This window comes from Artibeus jamaicensis, unplaced genomic scaffold (genome assembly GCF_021234435.1).
Source record: "Artibeus jamaicensis isolate MK-2021 breed Jamaican fruit bat unplaced genomic scaffold, CSHL_Jam_final contig_233, whole genome shotgun sequence".
Taxonomy (NCBI): Eukaryota; Metazoa; Chordata; class Mammalia; order Chiroptera; family Phyllostomidae; genus Artibeus; species Artibeus jamaicensis.
The window spans coordinates 19,933,224-19,949,339 of record NW_026521486.1 but is presented as its reverse complement, the minus strand read 5'-3'; the positions used below and the strand labels follow the sequence as shown (position 1 = coordinate 19,949,339).

The 16,116-nt window shown below is 37.6% G+C and overlaps 1 protein-coding gene across 9 annotated transcripts in view; it reads left to right on the top strand.

Moving 5' to 3' along the window:
- Positions 1-16,116, top strand: part of VEZT (vezatin, adherens junctions transmembrane protein) — a 58,218-nt gene that overhangs the window by 39,638 nt on the left and 2,464 nt on the right. For 5 of the 9 annotated variants that reach the window (XM_037160133.2, XM_037160130.2, XM_037160138.2 and 2 more), the window contains 6 exons: positions 1,793-1,942; positions 4,551-4,698; positions 6,976-7,307; positions 9,636-9,829; positions 12,405-12,505; positions 14,039-14,246. In XM_037160133.2, coding sequence (XP_037016028.2) covers positions 1,793-1,942; positions 4,551-4,698; positions 6,976-7,307; positions 9,636-9,829; positions 12,405-12,505; positions 14,039-14,246 — 1,133 coding nt within the window. The remainder of the gene's footprint in view (positions 1-1,792; positions 1,943-4,550; positions 4,699-6,975; positions 7,308-9,635; positions 9,830-12,404; positions 12,506-14,038; positions 14,247-16,116) is intronic. The other 4 variants (XM_037160132.2, XM_037160135.2, XM_037160137.2 and 1 more) reach the window with 3 other exon arrangements.

The following is a 16,116-nucleotide window of genomic DNA, read 5'->3' as shown; positions in this document are numbered from 1 at the left end:
CATCTTTTACTGAGCCCTGCTCTGTATTAGTACTGAAATAATTTTGACATAAAAGCTGTATCTGAAAAATCATGAAACAGCGCAGTGGAAAACTCTCCAGTAGTCATCTCATTCTTCATTGTCATATTCTGAAACAGTATTTTAACAATCCCAAGACGCGAAAGAGATTTATTACTAATCTTTCAGTTCAGTTCAGATGGAACAGTCCTTGGTATCTGTTAATTTTTGTCCTTCCATTCTTTACTTCCTTTTGATAAAGCATAGCAAATACTAAGCTGTTTGACTGTCAAGTTTTAAAAGTTAAAAATCCACTAAGAGTAAGAGCTGTTTTTCATTCTTGACTTGCACAGTGCCTTACTGAGAGGACTGACTGGCTTAAGCAAAGAGCTGTGGGTTCAGTTAATGCTTAGGCATGTATAGAGGATTCTCTGCCTTTTGTTATTGTCCGCCTTTTACCCTTACATATTGAATAGTCATGAAAAGCTAAAATGAGTCAGTTAGACATGATTTACCTCCAGATTATGACTTTTATCCATCCAGATGCAGACAGGCAAGAAGAAATGTTGGGGGGAAATGTGCTTCGCTTATCTTCATCTAACAGAATAATTGATTGAAAAAATTATGAGCAATAATCTTGAATCATAATATTTTTAGTTTTTAAAACTCAGTAAGTAAAATGGAGTATAAACAATAGTGCCATATGTTGAAAAAAATAGTACTTTTGTTCTCCTTCAGTTTGTCCTCTATAGCAAATAATTTTACCCTTCTTTGCATCATTGTTTTATTTTAAAATAAGCCTATCAGTCATTGTCCTGTTTTTTAATAGATTTTTAATGCCTGAACTTATTTTAATTTGGTTTAACATTTTTAAAGTTTTGAGTTAGTTGTCTTGTTTTACATTCTGTGGGTATAGTGTGAGAAATTTATAAATTCCAATACTTTGTTTTGCTATTGGGACACATTACTGCTTAGGTGGGAAAAAAACATTCTCCAATAACTGTGTAATATGCAATGATTCATAGTTTCATGTATCAAAGCATTATGTGTTCTATGTCGTTGTTGCAAATAGGTGCTCCCCCTGTATTGTTTGGAAAGTGCTATGCAGTGTGCTTCCTCTTGAACAGTTTTGAGAGTAGCTTTGCTACTACATAGTAACCCTCACTCTGCCTTTCTACTTGCATTCCCCTGTTGGCCACTGGTCCTGTTATGTTTCTGCGCCCCCTACTTCATTTTGAGTAGGTAAGTGCCAGTGGCAGCAGGTGGGTAAGTCATTTTACCCTATTTTTATGAATGTACAGAAAGCACTTCTGTATAGTATTGGATTGTTCTGTACAAGTGGCCCAAAATATGATTGATGAACATATGTGAATGCATATTAAGAATGTGAAAGTGTTTGTGATAAGGCTTTCATACTGTAAATAAGGGTTTTAAAAGCTAAATGTAAAGTAGTACCACTTTGGTATATTGTAGCAGGGAGAGTGTCTATATAAAAAAGTTGTTATTTTTACATAAATACTCTTGCATTTCTACTATATTTCAACCACAGTTCTTTGTTTCCCCATATTAGAGGAGCCTTTATAGTTTCAGATTTTAATTTTTTATTTATCTTTCTCTGGTGGCTATAAATGTATCAGGGAAATGCCTACTTATAAGACCCGAGTGTGATTACTTATAATCATTTTCTAATGAAAATTGTGGAAAAGGAATTTTTTCTAAACTTGATAGAATTATGGATTTAAGAATCAAAAACTTTAGGACACCTGTACAGTTGTATCACATTTTACTTTTCAAGTTTGCTTGACAGGGTCAGTGCTGCTTGCCCATTTAATAAAGCTGGACAGCATCCCAGTCAGCATCTCATCGGTCTTCGGAAAGCTGTCTACAGAACCGTGAGAGCCAACTTTCAAGCAGCAAGGATAGCTACCCTGTATATGTTGAAAAAATATCCTTTTTTTGTCTAAAAGTAAGAAAAAGAAATGTTTCCAGATTCCTGAATATAGATCTTATAGTTGCATCCTGTAAAAGTTATATATAAACTGAGATTGCCTATTTTAAAGCTAATTTCCAGCATTACTTCTATTTTGAAACTGGAAATGCATTCCAGGGGGAATGACAATAACAGACAGGAAGATCGTTCTTCTGCCATCATGTGCCTCATTTTTAGCAAGGAGAATACTGGAAGTCCCTCCCTTTACTGGTCCAAAGAATAAAGTCTGACTTTGCTGGATTTGACATTTTTAAAATTACTGAACATGGCCAGTTTGTATCATGACATAGAAAGAAACTGGCAACAGGAAATCCTTCCCCTTTCAAAAAACAGAGGCTCTAGAGTCAGATCAGCTACATTTAAATTTTGGCTGTATCTGTTGCTGCCTAGGAGACCGTAAACAAGTTTCTTAACTCTCTGTGCTTTGCTTTATTCATTTTAAAAATGGCAGTACTAACATAGTCTTTCTGACTTTTTTGGACATCAAATGAGTTAGTACATATAAGTCTTAGATAGTGTCTGACACTCAAAGAAAATACATAATAGTGTCAGTCAAATTTACTAAATCAAAAAATTAGTTGTTAGGAAATAAAGGCATACAAGATCTTTATTTTAATTAAAATTCATAAATAAAGTATGAGTAAATGGAGTATAAAGACTGCTGACTTCCGCCAAGATGGAGGCGTAGGTGGAAGCACTTTGCCTTCTCATACAACCAAGTTTAAAAACAACAAAGGTTTAGCAACAAAAACGCAGCCAAAACCACAGAAAATTGAACTATACGGAAGTCTGACAACAACGAACCCTTCAGCCAAACTGGTAAGAGGGGCAGAGCAGGGTCGGGCAGGAAAGATCCACCGGATGAACCCGGGCACGCAACCCAGGCACTCAGGCAGCCATGGGCGGATCCCAGGTGTGGAGTAGCAGGCAGACCCACTGAGGGCTGACTGGGGTCACACATTTGAGCGCAGATTAACCAGTGAAGGAGCGAGCAGTGAGACAGACCATGCAGGCCCCAGTGGTGGGAAGCGGCAGAGGGGACCGCCATTGTCCCTCTGTGACCCTGCCCCCACATACAGCATCACAAACCAGCGACCTGGGTGGCCTCTCTCTGACCCGTCCCCACATATAGCGTTACAAACCAGTGACCTGGGTGGCCCCGCCCTGGTGAACACTTAACGCTCCGCTCATCATACGTAACAGGCACAAACAGATCAAAACATGGCTCAAGAACAACTTAGAGCCCCAGAGCCGATAAATCTAAGCAATGAAGAAATAGCCAAACTTTCAGATGCACAGTTCAAAACACTGGTAATCAGGATGCTCACAGAACTGGTTGATTATAGTCACAAATTAGAGGAATATATGAAGGCTAAACTAATTGAAATAAATGGAAATGCACAGGAAACCAATAGTAATGGAAAGAAAACTGGGACTCAAATCAAAGGAGTGGACTAGAAAGAGGAAAAAAAATGACCAAACAGAAAAGAATGAAGAAACAAGAATTCAAAAAAATGAGGAGAGGCTTAGGAACCTCCAGGACATCTTTAAACATGCCAACATCCGAATTATAGGGGTACCAGAGGGGGAAGAGGAACAGCCACGAGTGGAAAACTTATTTGAACAAATAATAAAGGAGAACTTCCCCAATCTGGCAAAGGAAATAGACTTACAGGAAATCCAGGAAGCTCAGAGAGTCCCAAAGAAGTTGGACCCAAGAAGGAATACACCAAGGCACATCATAATTACATTAGCCAAGATTAAAATGAAGGAGAGAATCCTAGAAGCAGCAAGAGCTAAGGGGACAGTCACCTACAAAGGAGTTCCCATCAGACTGTCAGCGGATTTCTCAAAAGAGACCTTACAGGCAAGAAGGGGCTGGAAAGAGGTATTCCAAGTCATGAAATCCAAAGACCTACAACCAAGATTGCTCTATCCAGCAAAGTTTTCATTTAGAATGGAAGGACAGATAAAGTGCTTCTCAGATAAGGTCAAATTCAAGGAGTTCATCATCACTAAGCCCTTATTATATGAAATGTTAAAGAAGATAAAAAGATAAAAAAGATAAGAAAAAGAGGATAAAAAAGATGAACAGTGAAAGGACAGCAAACTCACAGTTATTAACAACCACACCTAAAACAAAAGCAAACTAAGAGGACAGCTAGATCAGGAGCAGAACCATAGAAATGAAGATCACATGGAGGGTTAGCAACAGGGGAGTGGGAGGAGGAGAAGGAGGCAGAAGGTACAGAGGATAAGTAGCATAGACGGTAGGTAGAAAATAGATAGGGGGAGGGCAAGAATAGTATGGGAAATATAGAATCTAAAAAACTTGAGACACGTGTTCATGTGAATAACTGAATTTCTAATACTTTAGATGTGAAATGTTTTATTCACAAGGATCCTGTAAAATATCTGAGGTATGCTGTTTCTTTTCAAATGATGTAAATCTCCTCCAGTCAAAGTTCAGAACAAAGAATAGGAAAGGTAATACTGGGCAGTTTTAATGTACCCTTTATGCTTTAATGAAAAGTCTTTGTTGATTGCCTTAACCTAATTTAACCTACCCCCTGAACTCTGAGAGTGACAATGTAACCAACTACATCTGTGTGGTGCCTTTTAAGGAGCTGGGCCTTGGACTTAGTGAAGAGCAGATTTCAGAAGAGGAAGCACATAACCTTACAGATGGCTTCAGCCTGCCCGCATTGAAGGTGATCCATTGGAGGAAGGGAGGGAAGGGCTGGAGTAAAGACAGATGCTCCTGGATTGTGCCTGTGCTTTCTGAACACAGACGGTGCCCCTGTTCTCTTTTATTGTTCCTGCAGACTGTTACTATAATAGCCTTACTGATGTTTTTGAAGCTGCCTATAAAAGCTTAATATATTATAAATGTTGGGTAAGAAGATCCTTATAGTTTGATATTAAAAAACTTAAAATTCTTTTTTTTAATACTTCAAATTCTTAATGTAAGCATTAATTAAAATTTGGCGATAAGTGAGTTTAATAGGGAACCAGTATGAATGATTTTATCTACCAGCCATTTGTTTCAACAAACGTAAGTAAAGAAGTTTGAAGATCTACATCTTCCCTTTGGTAAATGTCCACAGTACTTATTTAGAACAGAATTTTTTTCATATATTAAAAGCCAAATGAAAGGATACATTTGGCCCTCGTTAGTGTGGCTCAGTTAGAGCACCCCACAAGATGAAAGGTCGTGGGTTTAATTCCCAGTCAGGGCCCATGCCTAGGTTGTGGGCTTGGTCCCAGTTGGGACACATATGAGAGGCAACCAGTCGATGTTCTCTCTCACACTGATGTTTCTCTCCCTCTCTTTCCCTCTCTCTAAAATCAATAAGCATGTCCTTGGGTGAGGATAAAAAAGAGAGAGATTTTTGTCAGTTCTACTTTCACAATATATCCAGAGTCCAAGTATTGCTCACCTCTTACTGCTAACCACTGAGGTATAAGCTACCATTTACTCCATTTGAATTATTACAGTATACTCCTAATGGGTCTCCACTTCTCTCACCTCCCTGTCTTCTCTCAACACAGCAGCCAGAATGAGCCTACTGAAGCATAATTCAGATCATGTAACTCTGTATTCAGACCCTTTCAGTTGCTCCCCGTTTCTGTTAAGAGTAAAAGCCAGAGTTACTTTAGTGACTTCATCACTTACCACACTCCTCTTCAGCCACACTGACTTTCTTGTTCCTCAGATGTACCAAGTACACTGCTACCAAAAAACTTTGCAATGAACCTCCTGCTTCCTGCAATTCTCTTCCTAGTTGATAGTGTTATGGCTCAATTTTGGATCAGACTTTTCTAGAGCCCTTCCTGACCACCTCTCCCCCTCCCTCTCTTTCCCCTGCACATGCGCACAGAAATACATACTCGCTGTTCCCCATCTCTGCAGTATTTTTCCCCGCAGCCCATCAGCAGAGAAACAATGTCTTTTACTTGTTATACCTGTTGTCCCCATACTTGAATATAAGCTTCAGCAGGGCAGGGACTTTTCTTTCTCTTTTGTTCTCTACTGTATTGTCAGCACCTAGAACAGTTCTGGTACATTATAGGTGTTCAGAAATGCTTGCAGAATGAATAAAGGAATAAAGGAAATCATTATAATCATAACATTTAATGGTTAATAAGACTTATGAGGTAAGCTTATCTATATTCCAAAATTCCTAGGTAAGTTTGTCTTTAGCAGTTTGGAAATTTGACCTTGCTTATTTTTAAAAAATAAATCAATTGTAAATCTGTTTTACATTAAATTATCATACTATTCAGTTAATAAAACAGTCTAAAAATGTCTACTTTGTTAGCTGTGAAAAATTGGACTCAAAATTGGTTCAGCCCTTTTTGTAGCACGCTAACTCTCATTCGTACTAGACTGCTTCCTCGTGTTTGCTTGTTTGTTTGTGTTGGAGCTGCTGTCCTCCTCCTGAACAGGACTCTATCTGGAGAAATCCTTTGCTGCCTGAACTCAGGGCATGTCTCTCAAGAATGGGTTTTATAGTTTCTCATGCCAGACATTTCTAGGTATGAACACCCTGGAACTGATTTTTATATTATTTTTCAACTGTTTCCTAGCCAAAATAATGATGTAATTTTGAACCCCAAACTCTGGACCCATTAATACTTGTTTCTTTGGACTTAATGTAGGTTTATTATTCCTTCTGTCTTCTTCTCTTCTTTGTGTAAAATTTTTAAACAGTTCATCAACATTTACTTCTAATAGGTGTGTCTCATTCCATCAACACTTCCTTTCCAGGTTAGATACATACCAAATTATATACTGGTGTTTCCTGCTATATTGGCATCATAGGTTCCCAGGTGTCCTGACTACATAATTTGATAGAAAATTCTCATCTAATCTTAGAGTTAATTCAGGCTCAGCTATATTCATTACTAAGGATAAAGTGGAAAATTTAAAGTTTGTTTTGAAAGTTGGCAAATATTTTTATTGATCTAGTTCTTTTTTCTTTTAGGTTTTGTTCCAACTCTGGGTGGCACAGAGTTCAGAGTTCTTCAGACGGTTAGCTCTGTTACTTTCTACAACTAATGCACCTCCTGGACCCTTACTTACTTCCGCACTTTTGCCTCATCGTATTTTATCTGATGTGACTCAGGGTCTACCTCACGTTCATTCTGCCTGCTTGGAAGAGCTTAAGCGCAGCTATGAGTTCTATCGGTACTTTGAAACTCAGCACCAATCAGTACCCCAGCGCTTATCCAAAACTCAGCAGAAGTCAAGGGAACTGAATAATGTTCACACAGCTGTACGCAGCTTGCAGCTCCATCTGAAAGCATTACTGAATGAGTAAGTTTAGAAGCTATATAAGGAAATGTCCCCATGATTAGCAAGCTTCATTCTTATGCCATTGTGGTTGTTGGCTTGTGTCCTAGCTAGAAAGAAGAAGCAAAATTGAGACATGCAGCATGAAGGATGGTTTATAGCTACAAATATAGCAGAGAAACGTGATATGTAAGTACTATATTGGGGGAGTCATTTATAGTTTTAAAAGTCATTGTTATATTTAGTTGTAGAATAGTACATTGCTATTTTTCTAAATAAATTCAGCAGAATTTGAACATTTTCCTATAGCAGAGGGCAAGGTTTTTGGACCTGATTGGACTAAGATGGAAGGTACATATTTGTTGATCTTCTTTTTTGCATGGTGTTACTAGTACTCTGTCTTGGTAAAATGTAGGGTACAGTCATTTTGGTGAAATTTTTCTCTAACAGAGTCTTGTAGTATAGGACTGGATCAAATGGATGGCTGGGTTCATGTTGTGTTGGTAATCAGGAAGGTCATAGGAATTTAATGAATTTATATGATTGCAGGTAGTGTACTTGACTCTGGATACCAGGAAAAAAGTGGAAGGGAGAGGGTGACAATCAGTTTTCTAAGATAAAAATGGGTCGAAAGGGCTTGAAGTCTCAGTAAAATCAAACGTCTAGTTTACTGGAGTAAAGGAGGATGCGGCATACAGAGGGAGATAGGAAATTAAGGTCATAAAGACATTCTGAGAAGATAAGCTTTTCCCCATCAGTTCAAGGTCTGGCATTAGGTGTATAAGGCTGATGTCAAGGTTAGGGCACAAGGAAAAATTAAGAAACTATGAGGCAGAGATGTTCCAGTGGTCTATAGCTGCTATTCTAGGTTTTAAAAATTAAAAATTAGGTATTCTAAGAAAGCAGGTGGATGCCACAGGGAATTGGCAGGTCAGGCAGTCTCAACGTGAGCGGGTAGCAAAGGTTGGACTATCATCAGAGGAAAGCCAGATTCCAGTGGAAAGGTTTTTGAGGTAAAGCCAGAGTCTCTAAAGAATTAGTTTTTGGCAGTAGAACCAGAAATATGCTGGGCATAAAGGAATTCATTACAAGAAAAGATGGCTCTGGGAAGAAGGAGTATCGCACCGGGCAGACATGCAAATGAAAAGGAAGGGCTTCGCTCCTTTGTAAGAGATTGTGGGGTTGTTATGATGGGAAGTATATTTCCCGTTTTAAAATGAAGTATTCTGTGTTACCTTTCAAAATATTTTAACTGGAGAGTATACCAGTGATTATCGTATCTGATTTGTTCTTGTTCTGTAGCACTGCTACACACAACTTTCAAAGGTCTTATCTAAAAACTGTTGTTTCACTCCTTTGCTGTAGTCTCCCTTGCTTTTCCCACTCTCACTTTCCTACAGGAAGACATTGACCCTTTAACTGGTCTTCCCCTTCCAGAGTGCTCACTGCTAGATTGTTTCTGAGGCATATACTTGCTTTCTCACTTAACCAAAAATCTTAACTGGATTCAGAGTATAGCAGCTTAGACTGAAGTCTATCAAAAACATTCAGCAGAAAGGGTTTCCTGCCTTAGACTGACTGCCTTTTTGTCTTTATATCTCACTCCTTTTCCTTCAATCCAGCCAAAATGTATAATTTGCCTTTCCTTTTATTCCATCTGAAATGACTTTCCTCATTTTTGTACATGCTCAAATTTTATCCATTCCTCAAGACTACCTCCAAAGTACCTCTTCCTTGGCCATTCCCTATCTGTATGCATTGCTGGCAGCAACTCCCCCTCTTCTGAATTTGTACAACACTGTGTTTTTATCTCTGCAGTATTGCACGTTTGTGCCTGGGTTCAACCCAGCTTTACAGTTTACCAGCTGTGTGACTCTGAGCCAGTTACTCCAGCTCTCTGGACCTAATTTCTCATCTGTAAAGTAGAAATAAAATGCTAGTTGTAACTTTTCATGATACTGTATTATATTTATATGTGTATATAATTTCTGTGATTGTTACAAGTTTCTCAGAAGTAGAAGATGGGTTTCTACTACTTGGCTTTGACTTGTCCTTTCAGTTCATACCTAGTATGTATATAAACACTATTTGTTGAGTAAATATATACTACTGCTCATTAGCTTTTTTTAAAGTGTGGTAAAATACACATAACATAAAATTTACCACTTACCAATGCTGAAGCGGATGGCTCAGTAGCATTAAGTATATTCACGTTATTGTATGACTATCTCCACCTTCCATCTCCACAACTTTTTTCAGCATATAAACTTATTTTCTTAAATAAGCCTTGAAAATTATAAATTTTCCATTTTATATCTTAGAAATGGTGAAACTATTTTCTTTATTACTCAGGGTAATAATTCTTGAAGATGAACTTGAAAAGCTTGTTTGTACTAAGGAAACACAAGAACTAGTGTCAGAAACTTATCAAATCCTGGAACAGAAATTAAGGCTGATTCAGCCCCATGTTCAAGCAAGCAACAATTGCTGGGAAGAGGCCATCTCTCAAGTGGACAAACTGCTACGAAGAAACACAGATAGAAAAGGTACCTATGAGAGACTTCTTGTGCAGATTCTGCTCCAGTATGATTTAATTAGATGTATTTCTTGTCACTGTGATGAAACCGACTTGACAAAACTTATTCGTTTACGGAAAAGTGGAACTTATATGTTCAATTGACACTGAATGTGAAGTCTTGGTTCTTACTAATTTTTAAAAAAATCAATATGATTTGAAAGTTCACTGAATCATCTACCTAATTTTTAAAGACTTAAATGAGCCCTGGCTGGTGTAGCTCAGTGGATTGAGTGCAGGCCTGCAAACCAGAGAATCGTGGTTTGATCCCTTATCAGGGCACATGCCTGGGTTGCAGGCCAGTTCCCAGCAGAGGAAGAATGAGAGGCAACCATACTAATATTTCTCTCCCTCTCTCATTTCCTTCTCCTCTAAAGATAAATAAATAAAATCTTTAAAAAAAAAGCTTAAATGAAGGGATAGATGCTAATAGTATTATTCATTATTAGAACTTCTAGAATCTCTTTTCCAGTTAGGGTAATAATGAGTTTGACATTCATGGGCCAGATACTGAGTTTTGCTTTTAAGGTAAAATATTTACTTTTGTTATTCCAAAATCATACACAAACGCTGTGGCAGGTGGCACTGAGTGTTTCCAGGGGCCGAAGCTGCATTGAGTCCCACCCTTTAATAGTAACAGGAGTGCCTTGCGCTGCTAGGTAAAGAGAGAGTCTTGAAATTCTTCACAAACCTGCTTTCTATTGACCCAAATTTCATACTTTGATAAATTTCACTGGAACTGATTGACATATTAACCTTTAACTTGTGCTATAAGCCAGTGCCATGTTTATCCCTTAGACTTTTATTATGAGGCTAATCAGATTTATGTGCAGAAATTGTATTATTGCCAAAGGTAATTAATGTTTTATCATTCTGTTAGTCATTGTTTTGTTTATAGCTAAACCAGTAATATTTTGTGTAATGTCTTAAACATGCTGAATAAATCCTTAGATAGTAAATGTATTAACTTTTTTCAAAGGAAATGTTAGCATACTAATTACTGATATATTACCAGTACATTTCCTTTATATCTGAAATGTAAATAGTGAATGATTTTTCCCCAAAGGATACATTTGCCATGGATTTTTAATCGGTGCAATTATTTATGCATTTAAGCTTTTGAAATGACCTAAATCCATAGCTTTTGAGTACATTTTCTAATAATAGAAACACCATTGGTGTTAAAAGATGCATCCTGCTTCCCCTCCTTGGCATAGTCTGAGATGTTGAATCTTAGTCACTCATTTGAACATGATTGTTAAAACCATTCTCCAGATTATTGGGCCGGTGATAAGCTATTTCTTAATTATGCTCTGTATGTCACTTCTGTTCATACATGGTAGAGATATGAATTAAAATAAAAGTAATTCACCAAACTTTTCTCACTAAGATGCTCATAGTGGCCATTTTTTAAGTCAGGGACATGCTTATTGATTTTAGAGAGAGAAAGAAACATCAGTCAGTTGCCTCCTGTTAGTGCCCTGACTGGGGATTGACCCCCAACCTCCTGGTGTACAAGAGCGACGCTCTAGCCAACTGAGCTACCCGGCCAGGGTGAGCTGTGTCTTTTTTTTTTTTTAAGTTATTTCAAAAATTACAGGAATATTGCAAGAATAGTTCACAGTGCCCTTCATCCAGATTTCCTGGTCGTTTACATTGGCCTTATTTATGTATTTGTATATAAATTCCTTTGGTGATATTCTGAACCACTTGAGAGTAAGATACAGACATGAAACCTCATTACCTGTAAATACTTCCATTTATATATTTTTTAAACATGGACATTCTCCCACATGGCCACAGTAATCATCAAGATCAGTAAATTAACATGGATACAATATTGCTGTCTGATCCACCAACCCCATTCTAATTTCACTGATTGATCCAATAATATTTTTTAATGTCCAGATCCAGACCCACATGGCACTTAGTTTTTGAGATCTTTGTTCTCCTTTAACCTTTATTCTCTTTCATAATAATTATTTTGTGAAGGAAATACTTTGAGGTTATATAAATATCCTTTACTCGTCAAAATTGTCCCCACTATTAAGCATACACTTACTAAATGACTCAGTAGCATTATTCCTAGATAATTACCCTAGAGATATAAAAACTTAATGTTCACTCAAAAACCTATACACAAATGTTCATAGTGGCTTTATTCATAATCACTAAAAACTAAAAGAAGCTTATGCCCTTCCTCTGGTAAATAGATAAATTGTTATCTCATCTATATAATGGAATACTACTCAGCAGTAAAGATTTGAACTACTGATTGATCAATAAGGTAGAGGAATCTCTAATGCACTATGCTAATCAAAAGAAGCCAGGCTTAAATCACCACATACTACTCCATTTATATGACACTCTTAAAATAGTAAAATTTATTCGGAACAGAAAACATTAATGGTTACCAACAGGTGGATATGGAGGGAGGAATATGCTATAACGAAGCAGCATAAGTAAATGTTCTGAGGTGATGGAACTATTGTGTCTTTTGGTTGCTTATTAGATACTCATTTCTGTGTGGCCTATTTCTTTCTAAGACAAACCTGATGTGGCGTGTGAAAATGTGCGCTGTACTGTGGTCCCTCTGATGCAGCCTACTCTACACATTGCAGACAAAGATCCAGTCCCTGAGGAGCAGGTAAGGGTGAAAATTACTTTTTCCCCCCAAAGAAGGGTTTCCTGTTCAAAGTGTACCTACCTCTGTTATGTGACATGGTTAACTGTTGAATTAGTATTGAATTTTTGTTTCTAATGAGCTTCAAAATCACAATGTATTAAATTTCTATCAAATCATTAGTTCTTAGTGCCTTGAATTTTAATCCATTGAATCTACCAGTAAATTTTCTTGATATTCATACTAATTGTCCATTTCTTAGACACTTACAAGTGACTAAGCACATTAAAAATTAGTGCCTTGGCCAAGGTGCCTCCTGCGATGCCTGCAGTGTTTTTCTCCTGGTCCAAGTGGCCGCACCGGCACGTGTATGTGTGCAGAGTCCCGTGTACGTGTGCAGAGTCCTGTGTACGTGTGCAGAGTCCTGTGTACGTGTGCAGAGTCCCGTGTACGTGTGCAGAGTCCCATGCACGCAGCTCGTCTGTTTGACTGCATCTATGTCACACCTGGCTTTTGAAAACAATTCTTAATGCCTGCATGATATATTGGCAGAGATTTCTTTTTTCATCCTAAGGAAAAGAAGTGTTCTTTAATCCATTTTAATCCATTGAATCTACCAGGAAATTTTCTTGTTATTCATACCTAATCATCTACTTCTTAGACACTTAAAAGTGATTAAACATATAAAAAAAGAAGTTTTCCTTGGATCATATAGTCTATTAGTATTCTTAATTGCAAAGGGAGACCAAGCCTACTTAGTTTAACAAACAAGAAAATTTTTGAAAAACATTAGGTACCTGACAACATCTCAGGGGGCCAGGTAAACGGGCTTGAACCAGGCTCGGGTAAAAGGCTTAAATCTGAAAAGAGCTGTTCAAGTAGCAACATCAGTGCTAAGTCACTGGGTGCAGACATTGCCACTCACTCCCTCAGTGCTACCTTCAGAACCTCTGCCTCTGGAAACTTGATCTGCTCCCATTCTTACCGGAATGGATTCCTCAAGATGACTGCTTCTTTTATAACTAACTTCAGAATCAGGTACATCCAGTTAGAGCACCCCAAGTCATTTGCCTGAACTGCAACTACAAGGGAGGCTGGGTAAGCAGCGATCCTACCGTCTGCCTTAGTGATGTGGAGAGTCATAGATGAGATATTTCCCAATCCGAGGAATAGTGTTCAGACTTGTTGGGAAGTCAGAAAGCACCACAAATGTCCGCCACAAGACGACTAACATCCGGACCACCTCCCAGACCACCAGCCCTGCTAATGTTGATTGGTTTTCACAGAACTAATCACCATAATCTTAACTAGATCTGTAGAATGATATCAGAGTAGAAGAATGATTGAAATAATTTAAACTTTCTTATTTACAACCCTTTTTAGTATCACTTAAGTTTTTTCAAGTTTTCTATTTATCTGTGTTTGCTGTGTTTCCCAACTGTACTTAATGACCTGTGCCAAGAGTCTTCCTTTTATAATCTTGGACATTAAACCAATGAATACCACTAGAAAATTATCTGCTTGAAGTAAAGTACTTTTTCTTTTATTCATTTTCAGGAATTAGAAGCTTATGTAGATGATATCGATTTGGACAGTGATTTCAGAAAGGATGATTTTTATTATTTGTCTGAAGAAGATAAAGAGAGACAGAAGCGTGAACACGAAGAATCCAAGAGGGTTCTCCAAGAATTAAAATCTGTGCTGGGGTTCAAAGCATCCGAGGCAGAAAGGCAGAAGTGGAAGCAACTTCTGTTTAGTGATCATGGTAAGCATTGACTTCAGAGTAAAAGGTTATTTCAACGTAGGGGATTCTTTTTTCTTTAACTGTGAATCTTATTTTAGTTACAGAATTCTTAAGGCATGATGAAAAAATACAATAAAGATTAAATCAAAAAATAGAATAGAATCTGGAAAAAATAATTCTTATGGCTATCATTTAAGGGATCTATCAGTAAGTATAGTACGTCTAGACATAAAATCAACTTAATCAATTACAGAATAGGTATATAGTGAAATTGGGAATATGAAATCACACTTTTCATCAGTTTTGGGGGGGTTATTGTTTTATTTTGTTTTGTTTTTTTGACTAAATTTGTTTTGGAATGGGCAGTGAGTTGAATAAATTAGTGTTTTCAAATTTCATGAATTTGAGATTCTAAACTCTGATCTCTTTATGTCGATAATGTATATATATACCTCAGTAAAGCACAAAATAATTAAGTTCATTATTGAAACAAATAAATTAAGACCTAGGCCACTCAGCTACATCATTAAGGTCCCTCAGTGATTGGAGCACTGGAGTAGATGGGAGCAGAGGAGATGGTTCTGTGCTCACTGTCTCCATACCTGGATTTGGACAAAGTTGGATAACTGGTAACACCTGAGATTAGTCTTAAACGCGTTTGTGCTTCCCACCCTTCTTTAGTTGAACTTCTTGGGAGGGAGGGAGGGAATGAGGGGAAGCTTAATAACTGACAACATTAAACTAGCTAATTTCTAGATAAAGAATTAATTTTTATGGATTTCTAAGAAGGTAGAGTGGGGTTTCCATTTTAGAGAATGTAGACCAATTGCCTTCTTTTCCCTTTCTCTTTTTCAAACACCTCTGGAAAGTTCCTCAGGGTTCTCTTTTCTTCCCCTAGAAGCCCTACCATTATCATTCTCCCTTATCCAGATGTACATTTCTTGATTTTATCCATCCTCTTTCTTCACATTGGCCTCTTTTATAGTCCAGGTCTTCATTAGATTATGCTCATGTATTATAATAGCCTTTTTAGCTGACTTCCATTTTCAATACCATTTTTTTAAGCTATCCTTAGAGATACTTTCTAAGATTCTAAGGTAGCTTCAATCCAGATCTTTCTGAGACAGAATATTGATAATGGCTCTCTATCTTTAAAACAGTTGTGCCCCTTTTTATTGTTTTAACTTCTTTTCCTGGTCTTAAGCCTTTTATCATATGAGTTTTTGATATCCAATTTCACAGTATTTCTAACATAGATATCTTCCTCTAGTTATATTTATCTAGTTAGACTATGGTTCCACAAATTTGCTGTTTTTATTCATGAAGAACATTTATGCTGATCCCTTTACCAAAAATTTATCTTGCCCAAGTTGTCCTCCCCTCCAGTCTCCCCTGTGAATCCCCCTCCGACGGCTCCAGCCCTGCCTCCTGGCCGACCACCACAGGCCCTCCCACCAGAGGGGCTCTGCAGTGAAAGGAAAGCGAGTCCTGAGCAGCAAAGCATGGAGGAGATTAGGGTCTTCCTAGAAGCTGCAGTAAAAATATTTCTGTAACCTGCTTCTTTGTATATTGGGCCTGCATAAACCAGAGATTAAGAGTATTATGTTTTAGGCACCACTGTTTTCTCTTCATTTGATTGTTTGTGTCTCTGTAATTAGTCTCCTTAAATGAGGGTTTCATTCTCTACAGTATCCATTCAGCAATTTATTCAACAAGTAGTCCTTAATATACTTTATTGTTATAAATCCCTAGCACACAAATCAAGAGACAAAAATCCCTATACCGCTGGGGGTTTATGTTCTAGCACAATGTTAACACACTTGCCAGTTGACCCATTACACGAATTATGTCCGCCCCCCATTTAATCAGGAATAATCAGCAATAACCAGGA